Source organism: Sphaerodactylus townsendi, linkage group LG05, assembly GCF_021028975.2.
Source record: "Sphaerodactylus townsendi isolate TG3544 linkage group LG05, MPM_Stown_v2.3, whole genome shotgun sequence".
Classification (NCBI taxonomy): Eukaryota; Metazoa; Chordata; class Lepidosauria; order Squamata; family Sphaerodactylidae; genus Sphaerodactylus; species Sphaerodactylus townsendi.
In genome coordinates, this window is record NC_059429.1 from 54,001,585 (window position 1) to 54,019,131 (window position 17,547).

Here is a 17,547-nt window from a genome sequence, read left to right on the forward strand (position 1 = left end):
CATAGGTGTGTACTCTTGGGGAAAAGGTCTGCCCCTTTAATAGATGTTTAATAATAAACTGAAGTTTTTCATATCATGGAGCTAAATGACATTACCTGAAACTGCTGCAGATAAAACTGATATGCAAGGGACAGCTAGAAAGATCAGTTCAAAAACTGGCCATCGTACATACTATGTTAGCTATGTATCATATTTATATATCTCCTTTCTTCAATATGAAACTCAAGGTGATGTAGATGGGGGTCCACCTGATATCTTCCATCTAACCATTAAGACCCAGTCTTGCTTAGTTTCAGAAAGTCTGCTCGATCATGTTTCCTCAGAATATACTATATTGTGGGCTCACTTTACATTAATAGAATGTGCAAATATTCTATACCTAAGTCAATATGTTCTTATATGATAAGCAGATCAAAGAGAGATGGCACTAACGTCACATCTCCAGTGCCACAGTGTAGTATCTCACTGGAAATGCTAGGAAAGACCTGGTGAAGATTCTTTGAGTTGACTGTGCAACAAAGTTTCCATCCAAAGGCAGATATGACCCTTATGCCAATTCTGCTAAATCACCTGCTAAAATGTTGGCTCTGTATGAGTTAAACACTGCAGCAGTAGCAGGGATTATGATAACAGAGAGTGACAAAAATAAATTTATAATTTTCTTATACATATACAGCTACAGACCTGTGAAGTAGCTGTCAGTGAGATGAAAACTGGGAAAACCTAGGTTCAAATCCTATTAAGATACAATGCTGAGTAATCATGGGAGAGATACCATCTCTCAAGATAAGGGGGAGCAGTGAGAAAGAATAATCAATTATTTGGAGAAACGATGGGATAAGTATGTGGTTTAATAACTGTGTAGCCTAACAAAGAATATTTTGGGGAGGACAGTGGCTTAATGGTAGGCCACAACAGAGAGCACATCAAGACAATCCCATGTTTTGTTAAGAGAATCTCAAATAAAAATGTAGGAAAGATAGGAAAAGTGTTCTGTACCTGAGCAAGACTCAACCCAACAAGATGATATATAAAGACTCAATCCAACAAGCTGTTGGATTGAGTCTTTATATATTATCCAACCCATTATATATTTGTCCTTCCTAGGTGAAAAAAGGAGGAGAGCATCCCTTTTGACCACCAAAAAGGCTATGCTGGGGTCACGGGACTTGCAGGCATAAAAGTCATGTGCGATGGGGATGATAGCAAGGAACAGAATTGAGATTGCCTGAAAAAGCTGGCTTAATCCAACCTATGATAGACACATTTTTATATGCAACTGTGTGTATGTAGACATATGCATAAAAGACACATGCGTATTCATGTTCAATAGTATAATATGTTAATATATATTTTAAATATGTCTTTCTATACAGTTTGAACAAAATATCTCACCTAGGATCTCTGTTGTTAGTTATTAACTCAAGATTCAAGGCTGATGTGGAGTCAATCATTGCTGTTTGCTCACTTCCATGAAAACGAATCTTAAGTGACTTAGGAGCATAAACAGAATTTTGAATAAACTCAACATATTTCAGCACAGCTGCAACAGCTGCCAAGCAGTAATACCTTTGAGATAAGAAGACAAAATATTTTAAAATAAATCAATTATACTGTACTGCTGAAGTCAGTTTTGGGTTGGTATAGGCCTCTAAAAGACTCTCCAGAACTGGATGCTGGTAATGGAAGATCAATACTCTTGTGTCCTACTTGCAAGATAGCAAGCCCCACTTGCTTTGTGGAAACACAATCTAGGAAAAACAATAGGCTGAATGACCTATGATATAAATACATTTTTAAATTTAAAAATAGGCAAAGTTTGAGAATGATTAAGTTACTAAATCTTGTAAAAGCTGCTTCCACATAGACGTTTTTGACAGCTTGCTTACAAACAGTGGTACTTTTCTTTGAATCTTCCACATAGTGTTGTGCTATAATTGTCTTGTTCCCAGAATTTCCCCATCCTAAATGTGTTCTTTTGCAAAGCTACTTTACGCTGCTATTTTTGGAAATAATGTTGCAGCACGCTAGCATACCATCTGGAAGGAACTGTATGCATTTTCCTGTCCTGCAAAAATTCTGGCTCATAGCACCAGTTTCCTACAGGAGCAATGGAACTTCCATACACTTCCTTCAGTCAACCCCATGCAGCCGGCACTTTTCTTGCATTTCTTCCCATGCTGTGCCACTGGAGGGCTTTAAAAAATTAGAACGTGCAGAAAATTGAGGCTCTATCCCCGATGTGCATGCTTCTGCATTCGCAGCAGCAAAGAAAGCATCATTAAGAATCTTTGTCATACAGAAGTTGCCAAAGAGAATTAAATTAAACAGTTTTTACTTTAGAAAGAAAATACTAAAGAAAAGCCATAATGGCAAATTACAAAAGGTATGGAGAGAGTGAAGACATTATTTTGTCTCCCACTGACATCATACTGTAACAGGAACTCATCCAATAAAACTGATTGGCAAGAGGTTCGGCATAGACAAGTAGTTTTCAAAGAATATATATTTAACTTATAAAATTCATTACCACAAGAATTGGTGATAGCCACTATCTCAGATGGCTTTAAAAAAACACAGATTCATGCAAGACTGCTTTTAAAAACAGCTCTTGGACATGCTAATAAAACATATGCTTCATTTTCAAAGTTCTGTGATTATGAAATGAGGGCAGGTGATGGACACAAAAAAGGATGGTTATTTTTACCATGCTCTGTTTGTAAGCTTTTCAGAGCCATTTGACTACTTAATAGAATTCCGCAGGGCCTGTAAGACGGAGCTGTTCCGCCGGGCCTTTGGAGGTACCAGCTGTTGATGGTGCCACCCCCTCCCGCGGCCTTTATATCTGTGCCTTTGCCATCTCAGGATCTGCTGCCCTTCCCTCTCTGAAAGAGGGTTTGAAAATGAGATTATCGGATGCCATCTTATAAATTAGTTTAACTATTATATTTAGTTTCTTATTATCGCTGCTTTTAAAGGTTTTAGCTGTTTTTTCTGTATACAATGGTCATTGTGTTGTACACCGCCCAGAGCCCTTAGGGGATGGGGAGGTCTAGAAATCTGAAAAATAAATAAATAAATACTGTTGGAAACAAGATAGTTGTTCAGTGTAAATATTTTCCAAACAGCAAAGATTTTGAAAACTGTGTACCCCTCTATGTACAAGCAACAGGCACTTGCCTGGGGTGCTCTAGAGACTGATCCTGCACTGAGCTGGGGGTTTGGATAGGTGGCCTTATGACCCCTTCCAACTCTATGATTCTGTTCATTAGAGACCAACAAAAGTTTGTCATCAAAAAGCCAGCATAGTGTAATGGTTAAAGTAATGGATTAGACTATGGGAAACCCAAATTCAAGACCCCACTCTGCCATGGAAACTTGCTGGGTGACATATCTCTTAGGGTTGTTGTGAGCATAAAATGGAAAGAAAAACAATGTAAGCTGCTTTTGACCCCCACTAGGATATGAATAAATTAAATAAAGACAATGTAAAGCAAATATTGAATAGTGTTCTGAAAATTGTATATATTGGTAGTAAAACTATATAAAATGAAATGATTTAAACTAAAATTGTTGAAATGGAATGGAATTTTGACATTCCGATTAAATAACAATTTAAAATAACTAGCAAAGGGCAGGTGAAGAGCTTTGTGTCTTTTTCCCTTTCAACAGACGTAAATTCTGCATGGACTCCCTCTGGTGGAAGAAAACACAAAACACATATTTAAACCAAGAGCATGATAAAAAGTAATTATGCATGTTTTTACTCGGTTCGCCATTGCCGTTAGCCATCTTGGTGGTCTTGATTAGGGTAAAAAGATGGGGTAAAAAAACTAAACACAAAGAACTACTCAGAACTGACACTCACATTTCAGGAAGCTCTATCAAGGCAAACTATATTGAAACTAGTTGTGTCAAAGTTAAAACAATGTCATAGCCACTAACACAATAATAAATTCCTGGAAATATATCTGATGTTCTAAATTCAACTTTCTTTCGTGTAACAAGTAGAATCACATCAGTAATTCCTACCTACAATTATTCAGAAGATTCTACTAATATAACATTCATATGTAACTGCCAACTGTATAATCAGATAAATTTATTTTAGGTTTTAAATAAATCACTGCATATTGATATATAGAATCACCAGGTAATCCAATTTAAAACACTTAGAGCACTGATTTTAAATAAAAGGCTGAAAAGCCAAGTAACTAGACTAGCAAGCTACTGCATGTGAAATTACTATACCCTTTCCCACCGAAGGATCTAAGTATAGTCAGTAGTGCTTCCGTAGTAGAAAATAATCCCTTGGTATTTGAGGCGGGAGAGGATTGTAGCAGGTTTTGGAAGACTAGTGCCGGATCTGGCTTGGTGTTTGGAGTGGGGAAGGGCTGGAGTAGGAGGAAGTGGCGGTGGATGAATCCACAACTCTACTTACCGTATATACTTGCTTATAGTCAAGTTTTTCAGCCCTTTTTTTAGGCTGAAAAATGCCCCTCGACTTATGCGCGAGTCAGTGGCAGGGCTACCAGGGAGCTGGGGGGGTGCGCCACGCACCAGGTGCACAGCTTTGGGTCACGTGGGGGGCAGAAAATTTTCCCCAACCCCTCCCCCTTCCCCCCGCAGTGCCCCCCCATACTTACTTTAGCAAACTGAGCAGGCTTGAGAAGAGGCCTGCCTGTGTTCCCTTCCAGGCTGCAAATGACCTGGTGGGAACAACATTTCCCAAGAGACCCTGGGAAATGTAGTTCCCACCAGGTTGTTTACAGCCTGGAAGGGAAGACAGGCAGGCCTCTTCTCAAGCCTGCTCAGTTTGCTAAAGTAAGTGGGGGGTGCCGAGCAGGAAACCCCCTCTGCCCCAGGGAGATGGTGGCTGCCTTCTCCCTGGGGCAGAGGGGGAATGGCGGCGGCACTCTGCTCTGTGCCACTGGCTCTCGCGCTGCGGGATCCAGTGGCGCCGAGCAGGGAACCCCCTCTGCCCCAGGGAAAAGGTGGCTGCCTTCTCCCTGGGGCAAAGGGAGAATGGCGGAGATGCCCTTATACACGAGAATATATTTTCCCAGTTTTTTGTAGTAAAATTAGGTGCCTCAACTTATACTCCGGTCGATTTATACACGAGTATATACGGGTATATCTTTTGGTGGAACAGAGTATAACAGTGTGGCAAAGGCCAAAAGGACACTGATGATTTCTATTACACACGCACTTAGACTGAATTTCCATAAGGACAGTACTGAATTCAGGGGTACACAGTTGTTCAATGTATTCCAAGCCTTTACTTTCACTGAAGTATTTTCTTTGCACTGTAGTAAAAGTCACATTCTGGAAAACAAGAACAGATATCGAAAGCTTTTACAATGTCCAATATTTTTCCATCCAATTTGCCTAAATTGTTCAAGAAATTAATATCTTGATGCTATTTCATCCTATGGGCTATAGCGCTCATCTCCTCAAAAGGGCATTACTGTCACCATCTAGGTTATGTTTTATGTTATTTATGTTTTTTAAATTGAGTAAATTTATTTATGGTCTTATTTTTGGAAGCACCTCTGAACCCATGAAGGAGGTGTGAAACAAAGATTTAAAAATACAAAAAAAATAGAAGGGGAGATGTTTTCCCCAGTTCCTCCTTCCCCTTGTAGGCATCTGACTCGCTCATAAGCAGCATTTCAGGAGATCAATTTGTGCATTCCATTCCACTAATGGAAAAACTTGGGTCAGTAGAGATTTGCCATAGGACACATGTTCCAGATGGGCATTGAGGAGGTGGTGCTGCACCACCTCCAATGGAGCTTTGGGCAGCACAGCAAACATCAGTGTATCTAGGATGCCAGCCAGCTATTAGCACATATACTTGCGTGTGCTCTGCATACAAGTGACAGCCCAGCCCCCAAATCCAGACCAACTGGTCAAGGGGCCATATATAGCATTGGGAAGAGGACTGCCCTTTGTGGGATTCCACACGCTAGCCACAGTATCGAATAGCAAATTTTAGTAAAGATTAGAATTTTCCAGAGTGTCCTCCTCTGCTCAACCAGAACTCAGGGCAGGTTTTCCCATCCAAAAGGTCACATGACTAGGAGGGAGGAGGACTCCCCTCAGCTGTCCTACTGCCACTGCTGAATCTGTCCAAAATCCGTAAGCAATCATAATCAGTAGGCGATCAGGAACATACTACAGTGGGGAAGGAGGAAGGGATATGTGTCTGCATAGAAGATCACTAGATGAATAACAGATCAACTCCCAGTCATTCTGGGGGAGCTAGCAGGTCATTGACGCCACTGAGAAGCAATACCTCCACCTCTTGCAGAAGCTGCAGAGAGGGGATAGCAAAGCAGAATTGAGATTCACCATAGTCAGGAAAAAAAATCCATTCAGGAAAATGGGATTAGTGATCAGTAAAAGGGCAGTAATCTATCACTGAAAACAGGGGCCTCTAGTCATGCCTTCGACTTGGCCTTGGACCGGCCCAAAGAAGCGGATCTGGAGTCTCTCTTATTCTTTTGAGACTGAGGGAACTGTTTAGCAGAACCAGGAGTATTGTAGGGCTGATGAAAGTGGCTATGGTGTCCTGAAGGTTGGTATGGGTAGTGTGACTGTTTTTGGAAAAAGGAATGTCTGGGGAAATACCTCAGCTTATAGAAAGGAGGGGGCTGAGAAATAATACCCAGTGACTTTGTTGTAGCAGACTCCTTCTTGATGTTATGAAGAACCTCATCCATCATATAATGAAAGAGGTTACAGGAACAAGTGTTGTTAGGTAAGGTAGATGACTGAAGCTACGAGTGATGTCACAAAATAATTGCCAAGGCAATGGTTTTGAACAACATATTGACTAGGTGGCATGCTCCTTTTAATTGCTGATGCCCTAGGCACGAGCCCTTAATCTGTGTAGCCCTACCTAGGGTTCTAGAGTCTTAGGAGATAAAATCAATAATTCTAGACAATTGATCCCACAAATAAACTTGGTAGCAGGACATTATGTCCAGAATAACTGGAAATAAGTAGTCCCAAAGCAGCCAAGGAGTACACTTTTCAAGACCCAACAGATTCAATTTTCAACTCTCTCTGTCCTGAGGAGAGGAATGAGAATCCCCCTGATAAAATGGTTGCAAGGCCTTCATAACCACTGAGTTTGGGGCTGGATGCTTAAACAGAAACTCACAGTTGTCTGGTTGAATGGGGGTACAGATGTTCCAGTTTTTTAGTTAAACCCAAGGTGGAAGATGACTTCAACTAATTGGACAGAGCAATATCGATAAATCCCTTAGCCATTGGAAATAATACACATGCATTATCAGGAGTATAGAGGACCCCCCAGGACAGGATCTGTGGAAGCTGGAGCCAGAGGCTGGTAACTGAGTTTGAGGGCTGGATGAGATTTTCCAAGTAAAGTTTGAGATCGTCTGATGGGGACACATCAGCATTAGATGGGCCCAAATTGTCATCAGGAAAGGATCAAATGCCCTCGTCCGAGGAGTCACTTGAAGAGTTCCTCCTGGAAGGCAAACCCTATCCAGCAGTGTGAGGCAGGGAAGAACACTGAAGACTAAGACAGCAAGGCAGCTTAGGAGACCCCTGATGCTTATGACACAACTCCTTGCCTCTGTGAGAAGAAGCCTGTGAAATAGTTCTACTAGGATGCCCACTGGGAGGCCACCAAGGAGGGTACTGTGGAAAATACAGCCATGGATCATAAGGAGGCCAGAAGGAGGAGGCAGATGGGCTATCAGACATGGGCCAAGGGTACTCAAAACCCTGATAGGAGCGCTCAGGTCTCTCAGAAAGTGGGACAGTTTCAAAGGCACCTCAATGACTTCACCGCTCAATGAATCACCCCCTTCGGTCAAAGGCATAGACCCCACAGGAGAGGGAGCAAACCCCAGTAGGAAAGAGTCAGGACGCAGCCACTTTGACATCAAAGACTCTCACATGGAAAAGGACAGAAAAATCAGCCGCCAACGTCAAAGGATCAGCATCAACAAACGTCTTGGAGGTGAGTGTATCGGCTTCTACAGGTCTCGATGCTAAGGAGAAGCCTTGGTTTGGGAGTTGGTAGAAGTGTCACAAACCGGTTTTGAAAGATAGTTGATGAGCCTTAAAAATGCCCATGGCAGTGAGGAATATTGATGTTGATGCTTTGGGGAGGCAAAGCAAGGTGAAGTGTCATCTGTAAAACAAAGCTCCACATCAAGGTGGCCAAACATCTTGGATGTTGATCGACGCTGCACCTCCAGCAAGCCGCCTTGGCAGTGACACCATCTGTCAGTGTCAAAAACTGCTGCTAGTACTGCTGGTTAAAAGGGCTGCACCCGCAAGATTTGGAGCAGGGAGCAGGAAAAGCTTGGCAACTTGGAGGACGGTCCCACAAGGGATACCACAGAGGGGTATTTAGACAAGCTATCCTCATAAAGCCCTCAGGAGCCAACAGTTTCTCCCACAAAGAGGCCTTCAGCCAAGAGGGTCTCACTGCCAAAGTCTTGGGGACAAGGAGAGCCCAAAAGTGGCAGGTGGTGGGAATATGGCCTTCACCCAGGCACAAGAGGCAATTCTTGTGGGCATCATTCTTTGCCATTTTAGCCCCACAAGTGGAGTGTTTCTTAAACAGTGCCTCTCATTTGGCAAGCATCCTGAAGGGAGAGAAATTTTACCTCAGAAATATGAAAGTGGGCTGCAGCAACTCTACATAACAGAACAAGAGAAACTTCATGCTGCTTTTTGAGGTGGTAGAAGAACTGAGGGGAGTCCTCATCCTCCCTCCTAGTCATGTGACTTTTGGGGAGGGAAAGCCTGCCCTGGGCTCTGTTTGGGAGGAGGAGGAACACTCTGGAGAGTTCTTCTTCCTAGCATTGTCCCATTCTAATTTTCACTAAAACTTGCCATTTGACATGTTGTGGCTGGCCTGTGCAAGCGCAGTCCCAATGTAGGACTGCACAGAAGACCACGAAGATGTAACATTAAGAAATCTAGATATGACTTCAAAATGAAGGCTCAATCAATTACATTTCTCAAATTATAAGTGAAAGTTAAATAAGTGACCAAGTGTACCTTGAAATTTTCTGTTATCAAGCTGAACAATTTTGTTGCATTTCCTGCATCACATGCAGTGTTTGACATTATTATTTCTAAGGGTGTTAAAATTCTGAGTTTTGTGATAACCTAGAAAACATGAAGAGAGTCTCAATTAAAAATACATATTTCAACAATTTACAAGTACATCAAGTTGCTACTATTACTTTTACATTATGCCATGAACGTACACAATGCCTTACAGAGGCTTTCTACCAAAATAATCTAAAAATTGAGAAAGGGAGGCTACAGAGAAAAAAAAGGAAGACAGAAACACGGATAAAATTGGAAGAATATACAGTTTGTTCAGTTATACTGACAGCCCAATCCTATGTCATGGAGCCGCACCAATATGTTTGCCCTCTCTGCTGATGGAAAGATCACCCCTGCAAGAGGAGGGAGCCAAGGTGCTGATGACCAGCCACCTCTCATCTCCATGGCGGTGACACCCAGAAGTTGGGGTCTCTGCAGACCTGTGCTGACTTCCAATCGCTGATATTAGTCAGCTTCCACCTGGGGTTCACAGGCAATTATGCCAGAGCTTGTACTTTTAGCAGTGGTAGAAGTGCTATTTCCAATCACCTGGGGCTATAAATTGGACTGCCCATCAGATTTAGTTTCAATAAGGGATTGTGCCAAAAGCTGAGGCAGCACCAAGGTCAGTTACGCAATTCCGGAAAGCAAGGGTAGTCATTTGAGGAAGCAGGGCCTTCAGACACCAGAGGTAATGGGAAGATACATAATAGAAGAGAGTTAAGTAGGATATTAAAGCAGAGAGATGTGGGCAAGGTCATGAAGAATTTTGAAGATTAGGAGGGGGTTTGTCTGTATCTCCAAACTGTGTACAGTTTTAAGGAGAAATCCACAAATTAAAAGACAATACTTTAACTGTAAGGCTTTATGGACACATTCATATAAGAATAAGCCAGGGCTGTAGGTCCATGTTAGATATAAAAATGTATTAAATATTATAGAACAAAAATATTATTTAAACAGATTGTTCATCATTTCATCTTTGAATGCTAGCAGAGACTGAAAGTGAATACTAAGTCATCTTTGCTGTTTAGGTAAGATGCTGTTTAGGTAAGATACAAATATAAACCACAACCAAGAATATAATTCCCCTCAAAAATCAGATTTTAGCTATCTTTTGCTCCTTAAAGTTTTTGATCTACATACTATTTTTGTATTATTTAGCACATTTATATGCTGCCTTTTCATTTTTAAAAGATGTTCAAGGTGGCTACACTTTAAAAAATTGAATCTAATAACAACATCCATTATAAAAAAAACTATTGAAAACCAAGTGATAGTAGGATAGGAAATTAAATTTAAAAATTCCTTCCAAAATATAAAACAGCTGTACATGTTTTTCGTACTGTGAAGTCTGCATGCACTGCCTAAAAATAAAGGGCAAAATTGTGTGAAGAGAGTTCCTACTGACTTCAGTACCAGTGGAGTTAAAAATGTAAAAAGATTCATTCAGATTTACCTTGGCATATGTTGTATTGTCTGCAAACTGAGACAGCACCACCTCAGGATTTTTTAAGTCAACACTTGCCATTCCCACTTCACCTCTAGCAAGACCTCTCCCTTCTATTACAGCTACAATAACGGATGCAGCATTATGAACTGATATCGATGATGATGATGTAACTGTAAAATAGATACAAATAAGAATTCTAATTCAATCCACGAAATTCCTCCATGTAATGGGGTTTGCTTAATTTCTGTCGGAATTTAATATTTAAATTATGAGATTATTCCAGTCACACCACAACTGTGAAATTCAAAATAATTTATCTGAGGGAGGGGGGAATCAAGTTTCTTGAATTCTATATCATTATGGAGATGAGTGCATGAATATATGATGTCACAGAATCACAGAGTTGGAAGGGGCCACACAGGCCACCCAGTCTAGGGGTCTGCAACCTGCGGTTCCCGAGCCGCATGTGGCTCTTTCAGTCTTATACTGCGGCTTCACGTGGCCTGGAGGTCGGAGGATAGCGTGGGCGTGTCCCTCCAGCCCTCCAGAGCAGTGCTGGAAGGAAAGGTGAGTCGAGGGGCCAAACCAGAGGCGGCTCCATGCATGATGGTGCCGTTTTTCGCGTCCCCTTCACTCACCTCCTTCCAGCGCTGCTCTGGAGGGCTGGAGGGACACATCCATGCTACCCTCCGACCCCAGGAGGTTGGAAGGTAGCGTGGGCGTGTCCCTCCAGAGGAGCCGCCATCCCCCCTCTGCTATCCCCACAGCTGCCACACACCCCCGGCCCCACAGAGCACTGCACAGTACTTTGTGCAGTGATGTTGCACTGTGTTTCACATCTGACACATTGTGCTACATATCTGAGATCCGATATAGGTAATATTGCCCAACTGGACCCCTTACAGTACAGTTTCTTCAAAAGAGTGTTATTGGCTACAATTATTAAATTTGTCTGTATGTGAATTTTTTTATCTTCCTATTCCAACACATCTAACCTTAGGAACTATGCACAGAAATCAGAAAAATACTAGCCTATTACTTGATGATTTCACAAAAGCAATGCAGTCTCAATACTCAGTTCTGAACAGAACTGAATATGAAGACTGCATTACTTTTGGTTTCAGGCCAGTACTTCTGTTATTTCCATACATTCATGCATGACAAAATAACCCAAGTTCTTCTCTCAACTGGTTGTGGGTTTAATGTCTTTAATTTTTCCTTTCAAAATGTTTTAATGTTCACCAACTCTGAAACCCCCAATTAGTTAGAAAGGCATCGCAGAAATATACAATGAAGCAGCTTCAGTACTGTGAAGGCAACATGGACCCTCAGCTAGGGATACCTTTGCACCTACCTCTTAGAGAATGACAATTACTGTAATTGAAAATAACTGTCTATAAAGCCCCTCCTTTTGTTATCAAATTGCAGCTAACTTATGGCAATCCTGTATAGTTTTCAAGGCAAGAGATGTTCAGGGTGTTTTGCCATTGCCTGCATCTGCGTAGTGATTCTAGTATACTTTGTTGGGCGTCCAATCCAAATATTAACTGGCTTTGCTTAGCTTCCAAGATCTGATGAGATTTCCCAAACCAAACATTCTGCAGGCAAGATGGACTCTTGCTTCAGACAATGCAAAAGCACATAAATACAACATACATTTCCAAACCTATCTTAATAGACATTGTAACACTTTGCAGGAAAATGGAAAAAATGGTTAAAGCTCTCAAAGCATGCCTTTTTGAACGACCATAATACTCTATGAAAACAGAGAAATAAAAATTTACATGTATGATTTTCACATTTAAATATTTTTAAAAACTACTGCAGGTTACCTTTACCTGAATATCCTCTGAAAGGAGTCCAATTTCTATGCCCCGATCTATTAGAAGAGAATGGTGTTTTTCCTGTCCGTGCATTATTTAAACCTCTAGTTGAAGAAGGACTTGTCAAATTGACTGTGCTAACATTTTCTGTATGAGAACTTTTGTCTCCAAAGTATGAATCTGCAAAGAGAGGAATTGCTCTCAACCAGCATCTCATGCTATGTTTTCAGTTTTCTTATAAGTTTGAAACAGCCACTAGTGATAGCAACCTTGATTCTATTGAATTCAATTTAAATTACATCTGGGATATTTCATATGTTAGAACAAAAAAAGGGACACCAACAATCAACTTCCAAACTTATTTTCCCATGTTAATACATTTGTACATACATACACTATTTTAGTAATGCAAATTCAACCAAAAACAGTGATCTACATATACTGTGCTTATGTCACATTATTCCATGCTTAATTTACTGATTAAAAATTATTGTCTTTCTTTTATTTCTTTATTTTCTTTTGTCAAACACAAAATAGTCTTATCTAGAGCTAAACATTGATCTTTAAATACTGGGGTTTCAAGATATTTTTATCCACTATTGTTTCCTATTAACTGATCTTTTGTGCTGAGTTTTTGAGCTGGTACATGCTAATTTAATTATGTTACCTGCTGAAAGCTGGCTTTATTTTGGTTTTATCTGTTTAATTGGCATACATTTTATCGATGTGTGTTTTACAGCATTTGTTGTGAATCATCTTGGGTGTTAACAGATAGGGCAGATTATGAATACTCTATATAAATAACAATAGTGATCTTATAATTTAAGAGATATACAACCCCACACTTTTTGGATTCCATGGGATTATCAGATATACAATATATTGAGATGACATCACCCTTCCACTTCTAATCTCCCTTTCCAATCATGCTTTTTTTAACAATTGAAATGTTCTGTCAGTTGCAATCTTTAAAACGCTTTTAAAAAAAGACTTCCTGCAGAGCAGACTCACTCAGGATTCCCCCCTTTACATTTCAACTCCTAAATTTTTTTTGTGCCCTTTATCTCCAGTCTGGAAGGGTCCTACATTTCTATCAATTTGCTGAATGTGCAAAATGGTAGGTAATATTCAATAGGGCATTTTAAAATAGAAACTAGAACTGTAGCAGAATGTAGCAGGTCTAGAGGGCACCTTTATAACAGAACAAAATTGTAATCCACTGCAATTATTGTTGCAGGTATTACTTGCTTTTACTGCATTTCATATACTATGGCGGTTTCCGCATGGGGAAACAACAGCGCTCCAGGGACGGGAAAAAAACTGGTCCCTAGTGCACTGTTTGCACAGGAGGCGCTGCTGCATTGCAGCAGCACCGTCCTGGCTCCCCTGAAGTGGCACGAAGGCGCCACTTCTGAAACTCGCTCGGGGGGCGAGTTTGTTGGAATACACCGGTTGCCACCCGTTGCCGAGCAAACAGCAGCAGGTGGCAGCCAGCGTATTCCCGTGGCATTCCCGAACAGCTGCCTACCTTTTCCCTGCCTTTCATCGCTCCAAGGAGGGAAGGGGACACGCCTCCTTGCCTCCGTTGCTTCAATCGTCGCTCTGGCCAGGGGGCGTGTCCCCTTCCCTCCTCGGAGCGACGAAAGGCAGGGAAAAAGTAGGCAGCTGTTCGGGGGGCTGTGGGGTCGTTCGTGCTCATGCCTATGCAAGCCGCCAAGCCTGAATGTGCGGAAACCGCCTATGTAATTGACCTTCTGCATTGTTTACAGTATGTCTTAAATAGCTTATTTGAATTGTTCTCTAATTCTGTAATCCTAGTCCTATTGCATTGCTCACTGAATGTTTTATGCGGTCTAATTATGTTTTATTTCCTGTAGTCCTTGATAAAACACCTGCTCAATAATTTTAACTTTTAAAAGTTTTTTTAAAAAAGAATGTGTTGTGATTTTAAAAATATTGAAGTACTTTAAGCATAAACATCAACTGCTAGTTTTTAAATTAAAAAATTATTAAAATTCCTACACAATTAGTTTATAATTGCTTTCAGACCATGCAGATTTCAATAGTCCAACTCCATAAATTTGGAGGTTGAAACAGTGCCCTCCCTTTTAAGCGTTACATAATTTGTTAACCAATAGTGTAGTTTCCAGGCATACAGGGCATTATTTTGAGTACTGGAAGTGAAATTCTGTAAAGAAGAGTTGGATTATATCCCCCCTTTCTCTCCTGTAAGGAGACTCAAAGGGGCTTACAAACTCCTTTCCCTTCCCCCCTCACAACAAACACCCTGTGAGGTAGGTGGGGCTGAGAGAGCTCAGAACTGTGACTAGCCCAAGGTCAACCAGCTGGAGTGTGCTGGAGTGCACAGGTTAATCTGAATTCCCCAGATAAGCCTCCACAGCTCAAGCAGCAGAGTGGGGAATCAAACCCAGTTCCTCCAGATTATAATATACCTGCTCTTAACCACTATGCCACTGCTGTTCCTGTAAGTGAGAATTCGGAAGAAAAATCCAATATGTGAAAAAGTTCAAAAACTGAGGCTCCTGAAACCCCTTAACAACACCACTGAGAAACTTCAGGGCACTTTTGACGGGTTAATTGACAGGTTGTAGTGTCATCTCTTAGAAAACAAAATGACAACTACAAATGCACTGTTTTATTCTTTCCAGAATCTGGATTTCAGCTTTTCTTGGAATAAACAATAGCCCCTCTTTTGTAAACATTTTAGGACTCTTCTATGTGTCCAAAATGTAAAAGGGTTTTGTTTGGTGAAACACTAGCTACTGGCTATAAGTGCATCGTTTATAGCTAATATGCCAGCCATTCATAATATGTAGTTTGGAATGAAACATACGCTATAGTTTTGTCTGGAGTAGATGTTACGAAAATAAAAAGAATAATGCATAAAGTTTTACATTAACTTTTTTGGTTCACTGGTTTTCTTAAATACAGAAAGATTTTACATAAAAATGAGGCAACAGGATCAGTCAGGTGCCAGCTTGACCCCATGAATCTGGGAGATATTTTGACAACAGAATATATGGTTCTTATCCTTCAAGTGCTGATCAAAGCAACATTGGCATGTAAGTTACTCAGGAGGGCTTGAGTGTGAATTCTAACACCCGTCTTCCTGACATCTCTAACGTAACAGCTTTGTTGTGTTAACCAGAAGTTTTCTTTGAACAACTTTACAGCGGAGGCCCATAGTACTGCTAGTTAGATGAAAACCGTCTACTCCAGACAAAAACTTAGTGTACATTTCACTCCAAACTCCATACTATGAATCGTTGGCATATTTAACTATAAACGATGCACTTATAACCAGAATCTAGTATTTCAACAAACAAAAAAGCTTTTATATTATTGTGCACACGTAGAAGAATACTAAAAATGTTTACAAAAGAGGGGCTATTGTTTATTCCGAGAAAAGCTGAAATCCACATTCTGGAAAAAATAAAAGTGCATTTGTAGTTGTCATTTTCTTTCCTCAAAGATGACACTACAAAGCTAATACAAATGTCCTGATTTTAAAAAATGGGAGGGGCTGTGAAATATAGTCGATTCACTTGAGTGAGGAGGTTGTCGCTACTAATATCTGCCAATGCTATTTTTTTAAAAACCCATCTATGAGGCATTAAGTTTTTACAACGAGAGATGGTGCGTGCGGGACAGAAAAACGATCTCCACTGAGGAAAGAGAGCTGTCATGCAGCGCCCACCTTCGGTCCTCCTCGGGAGTAAGGTCGGAGTAAAAACACCGCTAAAGCCCCGGCCTTTCTGGGGACCAACCGGACAATCGTTCGAGGAAGAGCGCAGGAGGTCGCCACCCGGGGTCTGTTGCAACCCGAACTGATAACAAGGCAGGTGCTCCGCCCCAGACGAAGACGAGCAATGGCCCGAATAAGAAGTGGACGCTGCTGCGGCTTCCTCCATTAACTGACTTCCTCGAGCGCCGTTATTTGCATCCGGCATTCGGTTTCCATAAAAGCCGCCTGCGTTCAACTTCGGGGCGCACGAAATGGCGCCGCGAAGAATTACCGGCGGGTGCACATGCGCAAAAGCATCTGTCCGACAACATGCCCATCGCACCTAATTTAAAGCAGGCGGTGCTTAGATGTAGAACCTTTTCCCTCTCCGGTGTCTTCATGTGCTGTGTGTCCACAGGTGCTTGATTTGCCCTACTTCAACCAGAAACAGTTTTTAAAGTATAAGAAATTCTACTGGATGCCGATGAGAAGAAAGGAAGAATGCAATGCCTGCCATTGAGAATGCCGCTTCGGTTTTTTTTATTAGCGGGATGGCCCCACACGATCACCAAAGAATCCCTGCCCGTGGGCGAATATATATCCCTCTGTCTCATAAAGGCCACTGGCCTCTTGCACACCGATTGCGTCTTCTCTCCATCGCCCTATTATTCTCTGCCAAAATGCCCATCTTTTGACTGTAGATTTTAACATTTTTATATTAAGAAATATTCTCCCCCCAACTCCCCAAGGATCACTGGGATCCCATTCGTAACAGCTTCCCACTCCTGCCAAAGAAAAAATTCAATGGGCAGCTTTTGCTGGAAGGGAGCTCGAATTATGGAAAAAGGGAAAGCGCCTATTTAACCTGTCAGCCGGTACGGAGCCCTTCCACCTTCTTCTGGTTGGATTGAATACCATACCTTTCCCAGCTATCACCTTCAAATCATTTATTTATTTTTTGTATATTTGTTAAACCCCCCCAATCACCAAAGTCCCTGGACAGCATGCAATCATATGCAATACAAATCAAGGGACTTGAAAACAGGGACGTAGGTATAGATTTTTTATGGGGGGGGGGGGTTGGGGTGGGTCCACACACCCACCCGCCCCAGGGCATGGCCACGCCTCCCCAAGCCCCGCCCCTGGCCTAGCGCTTATAAAAGCAGCTCTCCGAGGTCAGGGATGGCAGACTCCCCTGCCCTGCCCTCCCTTGCCCCTCCCCTCTGGGCTGGAGTAGCATAGGAGGGAAAAATGGAGCCTGGTGCAAAATCTGAGTTTTGCGCCCCCACCCCCCCCGGGGCAGCCGCTGTGATGCAGGAATCCACCCCCAAACAGCATCACTTTCAATGGTGTTTAAACTAGATCCACCTTAAAGGGAGAATCTGGGGTCCCTAGTTAAATAACATTGAAAGTGATGCTGC

The 17,547-nt window shown here is 41.6% G+C and overlaps 1 protein-coding gene across 1 annotated transcript in view; it reads right to left on the minus strand.

Annotated features, from left to right (window-relative positions):
• The window catches only part of MSH4 (mutS homolog 4), a 47,935-nt gene extending 31,540 nt beyond the window's left edge, over nt 1-16,395 (minus strand). The window contains exons 1-6 of the mRNA XM_048498931.1: nt 16,100-16,395; nt 12,397-12,561; nt 10,565-10,728; nt 9,052-9,162; nt 5,210-5,325; nt 1,396-1,569 (exon numbers count right to left, since the gene is read on the minus strand). Coding sequence (XP_048354888.1) covers nt 1,396-1,569; nt 5,210-5,325; nt 9,052-9,162; nt 10,565-10,728; nt 12,397-12,561; nt 16,100-16,352 — 983 coding nt within the window. The 5' untranslated portion in view covers nt 16,353-16,395. The remainder of the gene's footprint in view (nt 1-1,395; nt 1,570-5,209; nt 5,326-9,051; nt 9,163-10,564; nt 10,729-12,396; nt 12,562-16,099) is intronic.
• Nucleotides 16,396-17,547: the final 1,152 nt, after the last annotated feature.